The sequence below is a fragment of the Vanrija pseudolonga genome, chromosome 2 (genome assembly GCF_020906515.1).
Source record: "Vanrija pseudolonga chromosome 2, complete sequence".
Lineage (NCBI taxonomy): Eukaryota > Fungi > Basidiomycota > Tremellomycetes > Trichosporonales > Trichosporonaceae > Vanrija > Vanrija pseudolonga.
The window spans coordinates 3052115-3067935 of NC_085850.1; the positions used below are offsets into that span (position 1 = coordinate 3052115).

The 15821-nt window shown below is 60.7% G+C and overlaps 8 protein-coding genes across 8 annotated transcripts; all 8 read left to right on the plus strand.

Moving 5' to 3' along the window:
• Positions 1-2782: 2782 nt before the first annotated feature.
• LOC62_02G002932 (uncharacterized protein) lies at positions 2783-4762 on the plus strand. The gene is made up of 4 exons (XM_062769458.1): positions 2783-3425; positions 3479-3530; positions 3588-3786; positions 4046-4762. Exons 1-4 carry the CDS (start codon positions 3387-3389, stop codon positions 4500-4502), a joined length of 747 nt encoding a protein of 248 aa, XP_062625442.1. The 5' UTR covers positions 2783-3386; the 3' UTR covers positions 4503-4762.
• A 230-nt stretch (positions 4763-4992) lies between these two features.
• On the plus strand, positions 4993-5589 carry SUMO1_0 (Small ubiquitin-related modifier 1; the record flags this gene model as incomplete). Its single annotated transcript, XM_062769459.1, has 3 exons — positions 4993-5393; positions 5450-5541; positions 5576-5589. The coding sequence occupies 3 exons, from the start codon at positions 4993-4995 to the stop codon at positions 5587-5589; spliced, it is 507 nt and encodes a 168-aa protein (XP_062625443.1).
• Positions 5590-6079: 490 nt separating this feature from the next.
• Positions 6080-7859, plus strand: LOC62_02G002934 (uncharacterized protein; the record flags this gene model as incomplete). Its single annotated transcript, XM_062769460.1, has 7 exons — positions 6080-6556; positions 6591-6634; positions 6686-6777; positions 7093-7419; positions 7472-7584; positions 7619-7665; positions 7703-7859. 7 exons carry the CDS (start codon positions 6080-6082, stop codon positions 7857-7859), a joined length of 1257 nt encoding a protein of 418 aa, XP_062625444.1.
• A 313-nt stretch (positions 7860-8172) lies between these two features.
• Positions 8173-8547, plus strand: LOC62_02G002935 (uncharacterized protein; the record flags this gene model as incomplete). The annotated part of the gene is made up of 3 exons (XM_062769461.1): positions 8173-8311; positions 8352-8464; positions 8500-8547. 3 exons carry the CDS (start codon positions 8173-8175, stop codon positions 8545-8547), a joined length of 300 nt encoding a protein of 99 aa, XP_062625445.1.
• A 368-nt stretch (positions 8548-8915) lies between these two features.
• Positions 8916-9481, plus strand: LOC62_02G002936 (uncharacterized protein; the record flags this gene model as incomplete). Its single annotated transcript, XM_062769462.1, has 3 exons — positions 8916-9185; positions 9239-9371; positions 9411-9481. 3 exons carry the CDS (start codon positions 8916-8918, stop codon positions 9479-9481), a joined length of 474 nt encoding a protein of 157 aa, XP_062625446.1.
• Positions 9482-9708: 227 nt separating this feature from the next.
• Positions 9709-11905, plus strand: LOC62_02G002937 (uncharacterized protein; the record flags this gene model as incomplete). Its single annotated transcript, XM_062769463.1, has 12 exons — positions 9709-9880; positions 9916-10028; positions 10062-10105; positions 10149-10249; positions 10609-10649; positions 11004-11047; positions 11111-11202; positions 11274-11423; positions 11478-11590; positions 11640-11668; positions 11714-11802; positions 11847-11905. The coding sequence occupies 12 exons, from the start codon at positions 9709-9711 to the stop codon at positions 11903-11905; spliced, it is 1047 nt and encodes a 348-aa protein (XP_062625447.1).
• A 326-nt stretch (positions 11906-12231) lies between these two features.
• Positions 12232-13610, plus strand: LOC62_02G002938 (uncharacterized protein; the record flags this gene model as incomplete). The annotated part of the gene is made up of 6 exons (XM_062769464.1): positions 12232-12418; positions 12457-12646; positions 12697-12788; positions 13108-13203; positions 13242-13562; positions 13597-13610. The coding sequence occupies 6 exons, from the start codon at positions 12232-12234 to the stop codon at positions 13608-13610; spliced, it is 900 nt and encodes a 299-aa protein (XP_062625448.1).
• Positions 13611-13984: 374 nt separating this feature from the next.
• Positions 13985-15720, plus strand: LOC62_02G002939 (uncharacterized protein; the record flags this gene model as incomplete). Its single annotated transcript, XM_062769465.1, has 8 exons — positions 13985-14204; positions 14254-14369; positions 14427-14470; positions 14530-14621; positions 15019-15267; positions 15312-15522; positions 15566-15657; positions 15707-15720. 8 exons carry the CDS (start codon positions 13985-13987, stop codon positions 15718-15720), a joined length of 1038 nt encoding a protein of 345 aa, XP_062625449.1.
• Positions 15721-15821: the final 101 nt, after the last annotated feature.

Genomic DNA, 15821 nt, shown 5'->3' on the forward strand with positions numbered 1-15821 from the left:
GTAGGTCTAGGTAGGTGGTGGTTGCCAGTGAGTGAGTGGGTGCAGGCGGAGGAGGCGGCGGAGGAGGCGTTCGGCGGCGGCGGCGGCGGCGGCACGGGCAAGGGTAATGATGGAGATCGCATGGGCCAGACTCAAGCTGCATGCTGTTGGCAGTTGAGTCGCGTCCAAGGCAGCAGCACCAGCAGCACCAGCAGCAGCACCAGCAGCAGTCCTCGTCTCGACACTGTCCGTCTGTCCGTTCCCGGTTGCATCCACTTCCCCTTGCTTATTACCCCTTGTGCCAGGAACACGACCACCATTGTACCGTGGGTCAGTCTCCAGGTGCAGAGCAGAGGAGAGCAGCAGCGGGCGGTTGTTGCCTGGGTGCTGCTGCAGCTAGTGGGTATTGGTTCCCGACAGATGTTCCCTCTTGTGCCCGCTGGCCGTTGGGCGTCCATGGCCCTGTAAAGTCCCTGAAGGCGACAACTCTGCCGTCGCGCGCCAGCACCAAGTTGCCACCAGCTGCCACCACTTGCCTGCAGGGCCCAATTCGCCCTTTTGCCTGCCCGTCCATGGCCGCGCGACCAACTAACTCTCTGCCGACAATGCGCCCACTCGCACATGAAACGTCATCCCGCGCGGTTGAAACGGCAAGTACAATGAGCCTACCTTCCCGTTCGAGCGACACCCGCGGCGCGTACTCGCACGCGAGTCTGCAACATCTTCTCCTAGCTCCTTCTCCTGGCTGCCAGCGAGAGCATGCGAGCAGCAACGAGCAGAGCTAGTCGGGGCTCACGACATACATGTGCTGCACGCTGCATACCGCGTGTACGGCCATGGACAAACAACCCCCTTGGCATGCAGTGTTCAAAAGGGACCTGCGTTTCGAACCTTGGCGACGACCATGCTGCTCCAAGCAAGCGCAGGCATGGCAGTCGGGACGGCAGACCATGCAGACGAGCTATGTAGCTAACTGGCCAGGGCAGAGTCGGACGAGGCAACAAGCGTTCCCCGAACGCCCGCCGACGCCACTTCAGATCCCTCCGCCTCCTTGCCCCGGCTACCCCGCCGCCGTCGCAGCCCAGCCCAGCCCCGGCCCCAGCAAGCAGACATGCAAACCTGGCAAACCTTGCTCCTCTGCACGCGGCTTGGCGGCGCCGCGGCGCAGACTCGCCGACGAGGGTCCTTTGGACAGGCGAGCTCGAGCTCCTCTCATTCCGTCCAGCCCATTGACACGCGTCCGGAGAAACCATCAGCGACGAGCTGCCGACCGACTGCGATCGAGGCTGTCGGCAGCGCGCGAGACGCGGCGAGCGCGGCGAGATCGGGCGCGTACGCGAACCCGATAAGCATTTCGCGTCCCGCACGCGCCCGTCCCAGAAAGAGACAATGGCCTCCCTGTTGACCTTTGGATGGCACACACACCTGCACTAGTAGTCGCCGCGCGCGCGACGGGTTGTCACCTCGCGACCCGACGACGAGTGCCGGCATGCTCGCCGGTGTCAACTCTCGTCACCACCCTGACGTGTTTCGCGTCGATGCTGTCCCTTGGCAACGAGCACGAGGGAGCGAGCAAGAAAGAGCAAGAAATCATGCGCGTGACGGCGACGCGTCGCGACACATGCCTGGTTGGGATGTGAGAGCTTGGGAGCAGGGACCAGACACGCGCTGGGAAGGTGGGAGCGCGATGACGGGGGTATGACTCGTATGGCACCCAACAACTCGCAGCGAATTTGATGTTGGCACCGACTCGTGACCTTGCCGTGAACGCCGTGACCGAGGTTGTGGCCAGCCGTCCACCATCGAGTGGCTAGGTACAGTAGTGGACGTTACTTCACGATGCTCCGGGCTAAGCGTTGACCGAGGACAGGACGCCGTGGCGCTGACCTCGGTGTGTGTAGTAAAGTGCGCAGTAATGTGCGAAGGAAGCTGACATTGAAGCGAGGCTCGGTGGTCGCGAGCACCGCTTGCCCGCTGCATACGATGCATTGTCGCCGCTTGGTGATCATGGTGGGCCGCACTGATTCGCTGCTGGGCCGCCGCTCATTGTGATGGAGCCGCACATGTCATATCCCGCAGCCCCCCCCCGCAGGCCGCAGGCTCATAGCCTTAGGTCAGCGTTCACTGCGCCAGTGACCGAGGCAGCCGCAGTAGCCAACCTCGCCGCCGTCATAGTGGAGCAAGCGACGACGCACGTTTCCCTGAGCAGTGCTGTGGAGTATGGTGCAGTGGTGTGCGGTGTTCTAACGGCCGACTCGACGCGGTGGTATGCTATGTTATGAATTGCGGCGTTCAGTGAGCAGTGGTGCGGCATGCATGATTGATAGTGGGCTACAGTCCAACAGTGGTGCCCGGTGCACTACGGCAATTGCACCCAATGCACTCCAGCATGCAGCATGCCTCACCATCACGAGGGGAAGAAGAGTGTTTTTCCGACCAAGTGACGACTATTTCGACGGCGGCGGCGGCCCACACAGCCCACACTCTGACTGACTGTTTCGGTGGTCGCCGACGGGCCGAACTGACTCATCCTTCGCGTACACTGAGCGAGGCCCCTGGGCAGTGCCCATTACTAGTAGCATCACGTGACGTATTCTTCCACCCAAACCACCACCCCATGCACCCCACTGGGTGGCTCGGTGATCGGGCTCGGTCTCCCGCGGCCGGGCCGACGACTGCAGCAGAGCAGCGCAGCGTAGGCGCTGGGTAGTGTGGTCGTATGCTCCAAGTCATCGTGACCCCCAACAAGCAACGATAAAGGATGATGCATGGAAAATTACATGTTGGCTTGTCTCACTCGCTCAGTCTCTCTCTCTCACGCTCCCAAACGTCGGATCGTCGCTAGCGTTGTCATAGCTAGCTTTGCTCGCACCGCCCGCACCGCCACCACCCACCACCACTGCACCACCACTCCCACCAACACTACACTTTTCCGGCGCCCCGCCCTGCCAGTGACGGGCCTCGCATCAGTCACAATAGTGTGCTCAGCGGCGTCTTCCCTCCGGCGGAATCAAATCTAGTGGTCCCCCGTCTTCCTGCACCTCCACCCGACCTCGGTCTCAGCTTGTCAGGAGTTCTGCCCAGTGTTATCAAGCAGCCACCAGCACACACTGCCATCCGCCCCTCCTCCTCTTTCGACGCTACTCTTCCATCTTCACACACAACACTCCATCGCACAATCCCTTTATCTTGACATTGCGACAGTAGCCTCGAACGCGTCACATACCCAGTAATCGCGTCGACGCACGACACTAGCCCACCTGCAACACCCCACCCCCCCCACCACCAGGCCATCCACCCACCCACCGCTTGGCCTCACGCGTCCTTCCTCGGCGATCTGCCGCAAGTTTATCCACAACATCAACTCCTCTCACATCTCCTCTCACCACCACCCCAATCCTCTCACCATGACCAACGCCGTCCGGTCTCTCAAGATTGACGTGACGGTAAGCATACGACCCCCTCTACCCAGTGGCCAAACAGCTCACGTGCCTGCCAGTCGGATGCCCTCTGCCCGTTTTGTCTGCTCGGATTGAAGCAGCTCGAACTAGGTGCGCCAACCGGACAATAACGGGCTACACAACTCCACGTACTCACACTCATCGCAGCAATTGCGCGTTACCGCGAGAAGCACGCCGAGTCGCTTGACATCAACATCCGGATCCACCCATTCCAGCTCAACAATATGTTGGCAGACGAGCCAGAAAGCCGCGAAGAATGGGGCGTCCGCAAGTTTGGCCCCGAGCGCTTTGCCGCCGTACGCCAGTGCTTGAACGACAAGTTCGCCACCGTCGGCCTGCCTGAGATGTGAGTTGCGCTGCACCCTCGCCACGGAGTCGTCTGGCATTTTGTGGCAGTGCCCAGAAGCGGCGGTTAGGCGGCGCCGGCCGCCGACCGATGACACTGGAGCGGCGAAGACCCTCAAGTGTACACGCGTTGGGTACACCACTCTTTGTGGGCACCCAAGCTACGCTACTCAGCCCCGCTACTGCTGCTGCTGCCTGCATCTACACCCCGTGCATGGATCCGCCGATCCCACTTGTCACCCATGCTGACTCAATCACAGTGCCCGTGGAGGAGAAATCTCGTCGTCGCACCGCTCTCACCGCGTCACCGAGTACGCTGCCCACGTCAGGCCAGAGGTTCAGTTGCCACTGATCATGGACCTGTACGAGGCGCAGCACCTCGAGGGCATTGCCCCGTCGGACAAGAACCTGCTCGCGCGCCTCAGCACCAAGCACGGTCTCTTTGCCACCGAGGACGAGGCACACGAATGGCTCGACTCGGACGCTTACGACATCGAGGTCCGCAAGGCGTACCAGCATGCCCAGAAGCAGGGCATCACCGGCGTCCCGTTCTTTGTCTTCCAGGACAAGTATGCCGCGTCCGGCGCCATGGGTGTCGACCAATTTGTCGACATTATCGGAGAAATCTTCAAGCGCGAGAAGGCCATGTCTCCGCAGCCGTTGACTGTCCACGAGGACCAGTGCAACATTAACGACATCGACTGTTCCGAGCGTTAAGACGCTTGCCTCCACGCCAGCGCTTGGTACGCTGCTCCGACCGACCCAACCGACCCGACTGCTCCTCCAGTCGTTACCCCTCCTCCGTTTCCCGCCACCACCATCCTTGTCCATCATCATCCCTTGGCGGCAAACCTAATCCACGGCCTCATCTGCCACCTGATCCGTCTTTATTGTCGCTGTACGCGGCGACCCTGTTGTGGCTACGGCCTTGTCATAGTTTATATAGTAGTGTGATGACAATCATGCGTTAGAGTCAGCGGGGTGCAGTGCAGTGGGACGGTTGATCGTCACAAGTGCACTGACCGCCTGCGCGCCTGCGCCGAGGAACCAAACACGCCGAGCCCATGGTGCGTGCGACGTGCGAAGTTGGCGCTGCGGTGTGCGTCTCTGCCCCTGCCGATCCTCACTCAACGTGTCGACGACAATGTTGACCATTGTCCGCTCTTCTCTTCACATTACTACTACTCTTCACCCCACTGCCTGCAACATGCCGCCGACGAGGCCACACGCCAAGCGTGAAACCAAGCCGGCGCCGTACGTCCTCAGCGCGGAGCAGCGCCGCCGTCCGCTCCAGAGACGCCGCCTCGACACCACGCCAGCAGGCGACGGCGAGGACATCAAGCCAAAGGTGCACGCCGCGGTGCGCGGTATCGACTTCAAGAGCGGCGCCCGCGGCGATACCCGCACACACGCCAACCACCGCCGCGCTCGCCCGCCGGCCACCCTCCCGGCGCGCGTCCGCGTCCCGCACGAGTTCGCAATCACGCTGCAGGGGAGCAAGGGGCACACGGCTTACCGGATAAAGCACCACGTCACCCCCGGAGAGGCGGTCGGGAGCGTCAAGGGGTGGATGTGTCGGCGGTTCGGGTATGATCTTGGGTCGTTGCGGTGGGTGCGGGGTGGTGTCGGGCATGGTGAGGAGAGGCGATGGCTAACGCCCGCAGCCTCGTGTTCGACGGCCAGGTCTGCGCCAACGACGAGACGATGGCCTCCCTGGGCGTCGAGGAGGGCGACGTGCTGGAGGTGTACCTTGAGCGTGCGTGTAGGGCCGCGCGGCGCTGACGGGGCAGAGATTGGTGGCTGAGCGCGGGATGGCAGGGTGGGGGTGGAGTGTGTGCGTGTGTGTGGTGCGAGCGAGGACAGTATGTGTGCTTGTGCACCGGTTATGAAGACGTATTGGGTCGATACTGCGTCGGTGCTGCTGGTGTTGCTGGGCATGGTTGGGTTGAGCGCGCACCAGGGTGGACGGCGTGGCTGGCTGGGTTGGGCGTCGGTGCCGCAGTATTGCTGCATGGGGCTGGCTGCAGCGGAGGGCGGCGGGGCGATCATGAGCATAGGGCGCAGCTCGCTCGCAGGTCGAGCCTTGAACCGTCGCAACGCTAGATATCTGCTTTCTCAACTATCAAAGACGAGTGCCATGGAGCTAGCTGCCGAGCTGCCTCAAACGCTGCACAGGGTGCCGAGCAAGTGCCACACTCACCAATCCAGCCGCTCCAGTCGTCACCCACCTTACCAAACCACACACCACATCTCCACCACATCACCTTGCACCTACCTGCACCACAACACCCACAATGTCCTCGCCCATGGAGGAGGACCGTGATCTCCACCCACGCTGGGGCACGCCTGCGACCCCCGCCACCCCACCCAAGCCCGACCACACGCAGGCCCACGCGCGCGACTACGCGGCGCTGCAAACCCACCTGCGGCACTCATACCTCTTCACGCCGCTCCGCGAGGCGCGCGGCAACACGTCGTACTCTGCCAACTCTTCAAACACGTCCAAAGACGAGCACAAGCCCCGCGTCGAGGACCGCTACGCCCCCGCCCAGGCGTCGCGCAACGTCGCGTTCCGCCGCGTGCCCCAGGAGCCGGGCCACCACTACCATGGCGGTGAGCGTGCCATGGTCGACGAAGAGCTGACGCCAGGCGCTCATCCGCGTCCCCCCAGGCCGGACGAGTTCCCAATCAACCTACAGGGCTCGGTCGACGGGCGCGGTACGAGCATCAAGTACCATACCTTCCCGCGCCAGCGCGTCGAGGGGCTCAAGGTGGGTGCCGGTGGGGGCGGGGCTGACGACGTAGCGCTGGCTCCACTTCAAGTTTGGCTACCGCCTCGAGGAGCTCCGGTGAGTTTGAGCTTTGGGAGGAGGTATGCATAGCTAGCTCACACACGCCAGCCTCGTGTACGACGGGCGTATCCTCCATGACCGGGACACGATGGAGCAGCTCGGTGTCGAGGCGGGCGACTTTATTGACATCGTCCTCGAGCGTGCGTGTGTGTGCGGGTTGCGGGTGCTGACTTGCAGAGCTTGGTGGATAGCGCGGGGTCAGAGAGCAGTATAGCGGAGGAGACGGGTGGGGTAGTCTTGTCGACGTATGCATGTAGTTTGTGAGCTGTGACTGGAGTGCTGGAGCATGTCACGACGCTGGTGCCGTCGCCGCCGCCGCCGATGTTGGCCACCCGCGACTGATTTCAACGCGTCACCCACTCGTCTCGTTTCACATCTCACCACTCCGTCCCATTCGACCTTTGTTCCCACCAGCTAGTTACTTGGATCACACGCACACACACACACGACTGCAGCGCCCGCCATGCCCGTAACCACGCGGGCCACCGCGGCCGCCATCGCCCAGGTCGAGGCCGAGGCCAAGCCCGAGCCGCGCTCGTCTTCGCCCCCGTCGTCGCCGGCCCCGGGCCAATCCCCCAAGCCCGACCTGGCGGATCTGAAGCCTACTCACCTTCACACTCGTACCACGGAGGAGCACGAGGACGCCCCGGACGACTCGATCGCGGACACCAAGCCCAAGATTGACGGCCTCGAGCCCGAGCGCGTCGACTTCCAGCGCGTGGTGATTGAGAGCGAGACGCATGCGCCCCAGGACGCGGCGCGCGAGCACAAGGCCCGTGAGCGTGAGTAGCCCCAGGTTTTACCTTCCATCGAGGCGCTCTTTGACATCCATAGGCCGCCAGCATAATGGTAAGCGCACCAAGATCATCCTCCAGGGCAGCAACGACGGCCGCCCGTACACGAGTGTCGTCAATTGCTCCGGGAAAAACGCTATCAAGATGGTGAAGGTACGGCTTGTGGTGGGCCACTCCCCACTGACAGCAGGACTACATCAACAAGAAGTTTGGGTACGGCATCCCCAAGCTCCGGTACGTACGACTCGTTCGCCGCGTCCTGACGCGCCAGGCTGCTGTACGACGGCAGGATCCTCCAAGACACGGACACGGTCGCGTGCCTTGAGCTCGAGGACGGGGACGTGATTGACGTCTACCTTGAGCGTGAGGAGGCGTTGTGGGTCATGCTGACGGGCCCAGAGATCGGCGGAGCGGCGCACATCGCGTGAAGCGGGGGCGACGACGCGGCCGGCCGGCCGATATGGCTGGTGGCGGTGAGGTGCTGGGTTTTAGGACATTTTGGTCCGCCTGCTGTTTGTTGACGACCTCATGCAGTCGATGTCACATGGCAAGGTCACAACTGCACAGCAGAAAAACTCATTAACAGAGTCTTGAGCTGTGGATAATACCCCCAGCGGCAGAGGTGGAGCTGCGGCCTGGCTGACGGTGTTCCCCCATCATTGATTTTATTGAATTCTCCCTCCCACTCGCCTGACTTGCTCATCTTCCTTCCACCAACCAACTCTCGCCCAGCAAAACGACATGCTCAAGGTCTGCATGAAGGACCTCATCGCTAAGGAACTCGCCATCCATGGTGCGCAGCATCAGACGGGACAAGAAGTCGTCCTTCGTTCCATCTCGACCAAACCAATCGAGTTCACCGCCAACAGCGTGCGCCGGTGTATGTCCTTCCTCGGTGGAACCAAGCTCATCCATCCCAGGGCACGGCGACCACATCCGCCCGAATGAACTCCGCGTCCACCTAACGTCCGAAGACATCGTAGTCACGCACACCCTCTCGCTCACGACCAGGTCGACATGCTGCGCCGTCAAGGTAAGCCCCCCGCCTTCCTCGCGCACTGACGCCAGCGATACCTGGAGCGCTTCTGCGGGTACGACTACGACAAGATCGAGTGAGCTACATGGACCATGAGTTCCTGAGCTCATACCGCAGTATCGTCGTGCATGGAAAGGTTGCCGAAACGTGGGATATCTTGGGCGAGCTGTTGGTTGCGGGCCAGGTGGTGTAACTGTGGGTGTGGTGTGTATCAAGTAGAGGTCAGCGAGTGTTGCGTGTGCACAATAGTAGCGCTCCATCAGAGCCGTATGCATGCGTCATATGTTGTAGCCTGCTCATGTAGACAATACAGTAGACTGTCTCGCCCACTAAATCACCCTACTGGACGACGCGCGCTGCGCCGCCGTGCCACGCCAAAATCAGTCGCGCCCAACCACGACGTCATCACTTGTCTTCCACCAACACTCCATCAGCAACAACACCAACCATGTCAAAGAAGAAGAAGAAGGCCGCCCCCACTGACCCCCCGCCTGCACCGCCTGCACCGCCACACGCCCACCCCTATCACCCCTACAACCTCCGCCCGCGCGCGCCGACCCGCGGTGCCCCCGGGGTGGACTTTGCCCGTCTCGCGTGGGGCGTCTACGAGGAGCGCCTGGAGCACGAGATCGTCATCAAGCTCCAGGGACTTAAAGGCGGAAATATCTACCACGACCGTATCCGCGTCGAGCCGGGCGAGACGGCGTGGCATGTCAAGGTGGGTACAGGCGGAAGGGTGGTTGTGGGGAGGAGGGGGAGCTGACGCCGCAGCGATACCTGTCCACGTACTGCGGCTACGATATGGCCGCCCTCCGCGTCGTGTTTGACGGGCGCGTCTTGTCCGACCTGACGACCTTTGCGGCGCTCGGCACGCTCGAGGGGGACGTGTTTGACGTGTCGTTGGGTGAGTGACCCTACAGTGCGGACTGCTGACGCTGTGCAGTTTCGAGTGGCGTTGGTGTGCAAGGCGGCGCGGGTGCTGGGGTGGATGGCGACCCGATTGTCGTGGAGTAGGCTTGTACCGTGTCTTGGATGCCAACGAGGTAGAATGAGGAAGGCTCGGGTTACGTGTGCATGTTCTGCAGGCTCACCTCAGCTTGTCTGCTCACTGCGCCCCGACTCGTCGCCATACGGGGTGACCGCATTCTTCCCCCTCTCTTCTTTCCACTCACCCACTCACCCGCCCACTCACCCAACCCACTCATGCATTACCAACCTCCCTCTGCCTGCCCATATCAACCATGACGATCGTCAAGCAAGAGCCGGGCACCGCGCCGACCGGCCTCAACGTCACCAAGACCAACGGTCAGGGTGGTGGCGGTGGCGAGGAAGACGCCATGAAGGACATCAAGCCCAAGATCGCTGGCCTCGAGCCGATGGGCCTCGACTTCAAGCCCACCACCCAGCCGTTCTGTAAGCTTTAGCCTTGCTGTCCCGGCTGACGACAGATGCTCCGAGGCTCCCCGGTCAAATCCTGATCCGCCTCCTCACGAGCAAGGGCACGCGTACCTACTCGTTCGATCTTCTCATCCATAAGAGCAAGAAGGCCGAGGCGATTAAGGTGGGTATGGTGGCGATGCAGCGCTTATGATAGAACTACCTCGTCAAGTACTATGACTACGAGTTTGACAAGCTTCGGTACGGCGCTCGAGTGCGGTGTAAGTAGCTAATGCAGCCCCAGTCTCATCTACGACGGCGAGATCGTGCGCAACTACCAGACCCTGGAGGAGCTCGAGGTCGAGGAAAACGACACCTTCGACGTCTACCTCGAGCGTGGGTTACGTGCGGTGGGGTTCAAGCTGACATGTTGTAGAGCTTGGTGGCTCGCGCTGCGACTGAGCGGCGCCTCGCGCCACGCTCCCGATGTGATCACTGTCGATCGATCTATGTAGTGTTGTACCATGCCAGATGCGCGTGCAGAGTCTCCGAATGCATGTAGCGAGTGATAACTGTCCTGTGACAGGGGTGCGAGGGCGTCCCATCCCCAAGAATCCATCCATTGTCAGTCGAGGCAGGCGTAAAGTGTGGGTCTGTTCGCAACACAGTCAGCCACACCGTCCCCATGTCTCCCACCATTCTCTCACGTCAGCCCATTTCCTTCTCTCTCCTTTCCACTTCTCAACACCATAACGCCCCAACAGACTCCATCGCCATGCGAATCCCTCCCGTCATCAAGCAGGAAGTAGGCCAAGAGACACAGCACGCGCAGCATACCCCTCGCCCGGACAAGGCCGCCGAGCCGGGCCGCGAAGACCCCGTTCAAGCCCACAGGCCCACGAACAATGTCCTGCAGCGACCTGGGGTCGACTTTCTCCCACTCGCACCGCCTGGTACGGGACGCACTGGCCGGAGAGACGAGCTGACACTCTCAGCTCGCGACAAGCTGCCCGGCGAGGTCATCATCACTCTGCTCGGGAGGAAGGGCCGCAAGCACTACATACACTACGAACCTCATCCTCAACAGCCCCAAAAGCAGGGTGTACTCCATCAAGGTTGGTCGTTGGGTGAAACCCGATGAAACCCGAGCTCACGGCAGGCTCACCTCGCTGACTACTATGGGTACGGGTTCGACCGCCTTCGGTAAGCCACTTACTTTCCTTCCACGTGCCACCCTTCTCGCCCACTCTGATACCTACTGCACAGCATCATCTACGATGGAAAGGTCTTGCGCAATGACGACACCATGGCCGAGCTGGGCGTCGAGGACTATGACACGTTTGATGTTTCCCTCGAGGGTGGGTTGTCTTCCAGCTGGTTTGAGGCTGATTAGGTGAAGAGTTGGATGGCTGCGCCACAAAGCCGGTAGCCGAGCCTGTCAAGCCCCCGCAGGTCAGTCCTGCACCCAACAACAAAGAAGGCGAGCTGCCCCACGAAGGCATCCGCAAGCATGTCACTTGGGAGATTGAGGGCCCGGCGAAGACTGGCGTCAAGTTTGATCGAGCTACATGTCCCATGTGTATGTTCTGAGCAGATTCACATGGGCGGCAGGGGAATGCGCTGATACCACAAGTCGGGCCTAGGCCTCCTGGAAAGATGGGTCTTAAGCTCCTTGGGAGGAAGGATGGGAAGGTCTACAGCGTGTGGTGCTGGATCAGCCCCGACACCAAGCTCAAATGCGTCAAGGTGAGTGTGTAGACATGCTCTGTGCTCACTAAAGAACCAACTCTCCAAGTTCTTGGGATATGAGGTCGACAAGCTTCGGTAATCCTCTCCTCTCTCTTGGAGCAAAGTCCACTAACCTACCAGCCTGCTTTACGACGGCATCATAGTGTACAACCAGACGCCGGCCGAGCTCGAGGTGGAGGACGGCGACGAGGTCGACGTCTTTCTCGAGCGTGAGTGTCGACCCACGCCAGGGTATACGCTGATGCTCGAAGAGGGGTGCTCAGCCCTGGAGAGTTCGCTCCGTTCAATGCCGGCCATGACGACGGCAACTGATGATGGCGGTCATAGATAAGGCGCTGAGGGGGATACTGTAGCGAGTGGCATGCTCCTTCAAATGTATAGTGTTAGTCGAAGTGCTGCATATGCGTGACCTGTTGCCAGCTGCTGTGCACCGTGCACTGTGTTTGTGCGGCCCTCTTGTCAGCGGCGATCCACTGCAGATTGGGGCAGACGCGACTTGCACGCTTTCTCCCCCTTGCTTTCAGTCAACCTCGCCCCTCTCCACACTTTATACACTCTTGCCAATTCCACTCACCTGTCACATTGCCCATTCCTTCTCCTCACTCAACACCACCTTTCGCCCCCGCTCAACCCTCGCCATGCCCGCCCACACCGTGGTTAAGAAGGAGCCCGTTGACGAGGTTCCCGAACCACGCAACCCACCCAACCCACGTCACGACGACGACGCGTCGGATGACGAGAGCGACGAGAAGGACATCAAGCCCAAGATTGATGGCCTCGAGAAGATCGGCATCGACTTCAAGCCCATTAAGCCCGTCCCCAAGGGTGCGTGCACGGGGCAGCCGACGTGGTTGACCCCGCAGCTGGCCCGCGCAAGCCCACCGAGTTCACGATCAAGCTCCAGGGGACCAAGGACGGCAAGCAATACTGCATTAGGTTTCGCAGGTACCCCTACCACAAGGGCATTGGCATCAAGGTGAGTCTTAGGTCTGACATGCGCTCATGGCAGGAACACCTCGTCAAGTACTATGGCTACGAGATGGACAAGCTGCGGTATGACTGCGTGGTGTACCACACCCTGCTCGCTGACACCCTGCCGACAGCGTCATCTACGACGGAAAGATCGTGCAGGACGACCAGACCATGGCCGAGCTCGAGGTTGAGGACTATGACGAGTTTGACGTCTTCCTCGAGCGTGCGTGCGGGCGAGGTTGGATGGGCGCTGACGTCGCAGAGTTGGGTGGATAGGGCTGGCACGCAGTAGCAGTAATGAGGTGGTCTGCATAGATGAGCATGAATACAAGTGAGCGACGAGCATAGAAGTCAGGCTGGTGGTTGGGCATGTTGGGACAAGTGCGGGTGGCGGGCCGAGTGCCGCCCACTCCGCCGCCCCGTGTCCGCCAATGTGATTCCACCCCGCGTGTGTCTTCTCTCTTTCTTTTCACACCACCATCACACTCTGCGCCCTCCAACCACAATGACGGTCGCTTCAACCAGCACCACCGACACCCAAGACAGCACCCAGCCCACCTCAACGGCCGACATCAAGCCCAAGATCGACGGCGTCCAGCAGGCCGGCGTCGACTTCTTCCGCGTGAAGAAGTACAAGGGTGAGTCAACCGCTCCTCCAGACCTTCCCTGACGCCAGCCGTTCCCCGCCGCCCGGAACACATCCCCGTGACCATCAACGGCTCGTCCGACGGACGGGTGTACCAGCGCAAGATCCGCGTCCTGCCGCACGAGGACGCGGGGCATATCAAGGTGCGTGCGCTAGTGGACAGGAGGAGCGCTGACGGCAGCGCTGGCTGGCTGCGACGTACGGCTACGACATCCGCATCCTCCGGTATGCACGCCGAGCTGATTGGAGCTGATGAGATCAGTATCGTGTTCAATGGCGTTATTCTCCACGAGGAGACTATGGAGGAGCTCAATGTCGAGGAGGGGGACGAGTTCGACGTCTACTTTGAGCGTGAGTGCGCTGTGGGGCGGCGGCTGACGTGCAGAGCTCGGCGGCTAGGTCTCTCGCAGTCTCCAAGTTGTAGTGTCGTTCATGTATGTAGCGATGTGCTTCTCTCAGTGAGTTTTTGTCTGTGCATCTGTCGTGCAAGCCTACATGGTGCCCGTCGAGAGCCAGCTGATGGTGTCTCGGGCGGTGATGTCATGATCCGCCACGCGTCTGGAATGACGCGCGACGCGTTGCCACCGCACATGCCTCGCGTTGCTTCTTGTCAACAACAACAACATTCCTTGTCACATCTTGCATCATCACAAACATTCCCAGCGCAACCTCGTCTCTCACTCTTAAATACAACCGGCCACTCGACGTCGCTCCGTGTCTCTTGTCATTTGCCACCTCGCTCCCATTGTCGCCCTCATAGTCTTCACCCCAGCATGTCCGCGCCATCCGAAGCTTCCTCCTCCAAGCCGGCGCACGACGCGCCGCCTACCCTGGACACCAAGGCCGGCAAGGAAGCCAAGCCCGACGCCACTGCCCTGCAGGAGGCCAACAAGGAGAACCTGCCGGGGGAGAGCGGCACAGGCGAGATCAAGCCCGTGATCGCTGGCCACAAGCCGGGCGGAATGGACTTCAAGCCCGTCAAGGAGATCAAGTGTGAGATGAGAAGCAGGTGGTCTTTGGCATGCCCACTTACCTGTGAAAGATTCCACATCCCGCCCACCTGGTGTGACTTCGATCACCATCAGCGGGACCAAGGACTATGTCCAGTACCGAATCAAGTACTACGTTTACCCTACTACCACTGTCAAGATGATCAAGGTGGGTGCTGGACGACCTGAGCAGGCTACTGTTCACTCCGTTCTCTGACCGGTGCAGACTTGGATGAGCACGAGCTATGGTTACGAGCTGGACAAGATCCGGTACGCTACAGCAGCTGTTGAAGCTTGAACGAGCTGAACACTCACACGCTCTCCCCCAGCCTGCTTTTCGATGGTCTGATCCTCGACGACACCGACACGATGGCTGAGCTTCAGGTCGAGGAGGGCGATGCCTTTGACGTCTACCTCGAGCGTGAGTGCTATGATGGTGTGGGAAGAGCTAATATAGTAGAGCTCGGCGGTTAGGGCTCGAGTCGAGATGGGCCTTGTCCGCCTTTCAACGTTGTATGAGTAACTGGAAGGTAGAAGTAGTCATGTAGGAGCAGCCATGTTAGGTGTGCATAAGTGGTGCATTGTTCCGTATATGCTCAGTCCGTGCACGCACCGCACAGATTGTGTGCTCTGGGGCAAAGCAGAGGCCGACACCATTGCTTGTCCTCGTCAACTCCAAGTCACCCACGCACCATTCTCTGCGCAGTGCGACACACTCGTCCTCGCACCCATCCATCACTCCTCTCTCAACTTCTAACTTGTTCACTCTTCTCTCTCATGCTCTGACTTTCGCACATTCTTCCTTCTCTTTCCACCAGAACGACCATTCACCATGCCGCCAACGTCCAAGTCCACCAAGCTCGGTAGCGCCACCCCGGACATCAAGCCGAAGGTGGAGAGCAAGCCAACCGTCGAGGACATCAAGCCTGACCTTGCCGTGCTCGAAAACGACCGCAAGCCTTCCCTCAGCGACTTGGAGGACGAAGCACGCCACCGCGACATCAAGCCCGCCATCCCGGGCCTCAAGCCCGAGGGTGTCGACTTCAAGCCGGTCCGTCAAGTCGAGAGTGAGTAAGCTCCTACCTGCGAGGCACAGCTCACACCCCGCAAGTGGTCGAGCGGTACCCGGGCCACTTCAAGATCATCATCATGGGAAGCAAGGGCGGGGCGGCGTACCGCATCAAGTACATGGTCGCGCCGTCAACCACCGTCCAGTGGCTCAAGGTGGGTTGCAGCGCCACCTCTCTCGCCGTCGTCTTCCCTGACGCTGTGTCCCAGGCCGATCTGACCAAGTGGTACGGCTACGAGACGGACAAGATTCGGTACGTTGCCCCGCCTGACAGGCCACTCACACTCGCCCCGCAGCCTCATCTTCGACGGCCGTGTCGCGACTAATCGGGACACAATGACCTCGCTCCAGGCCGAGGAAGGGGACGTCTTTGACGTCTACCTCGAGCGTGAGTGGCGCGGAGGTGGGGGTGGAGGGCGGCCACTGACGTCAACCAGAGCTTGGTGGCTAAGGGAGGGCTCGGGACAGTTGGCGCGTCTAGACAACGGGCGGGGTGTGAGGAGAACCAGTACAATGGGGTATGAACACAGTGAATAGGTGAACTGGCGGGCG

What these genes read in the sequence shown, in the direction of transcription:
- LOC62_02G002932 (XM_062769458.1), top strand. Translation starts at nt 3,387, where the DNA reads ATGACCAACGCCGTCCGGTCTCTCAAGATTGACGTGACG. An exon ending in CTCTCAAGATTGACGTGACG is followed by an intron (nt 3,426 to 3,478) that starts GTAAGCATACGA and finishes CGTGCCTGCCAG; the next exon opens with TCGGATGCCCTCTGCCCGTT. An exon ending in ATTGAAGCAGCTCGAACTAG is followed by an intron (nt 3,531 to 3,587) that starts GTGCGCCAACCG and finishes CACTCATCGCAG; the next exon opens with CAATTGCGCGTTACCGCGAG.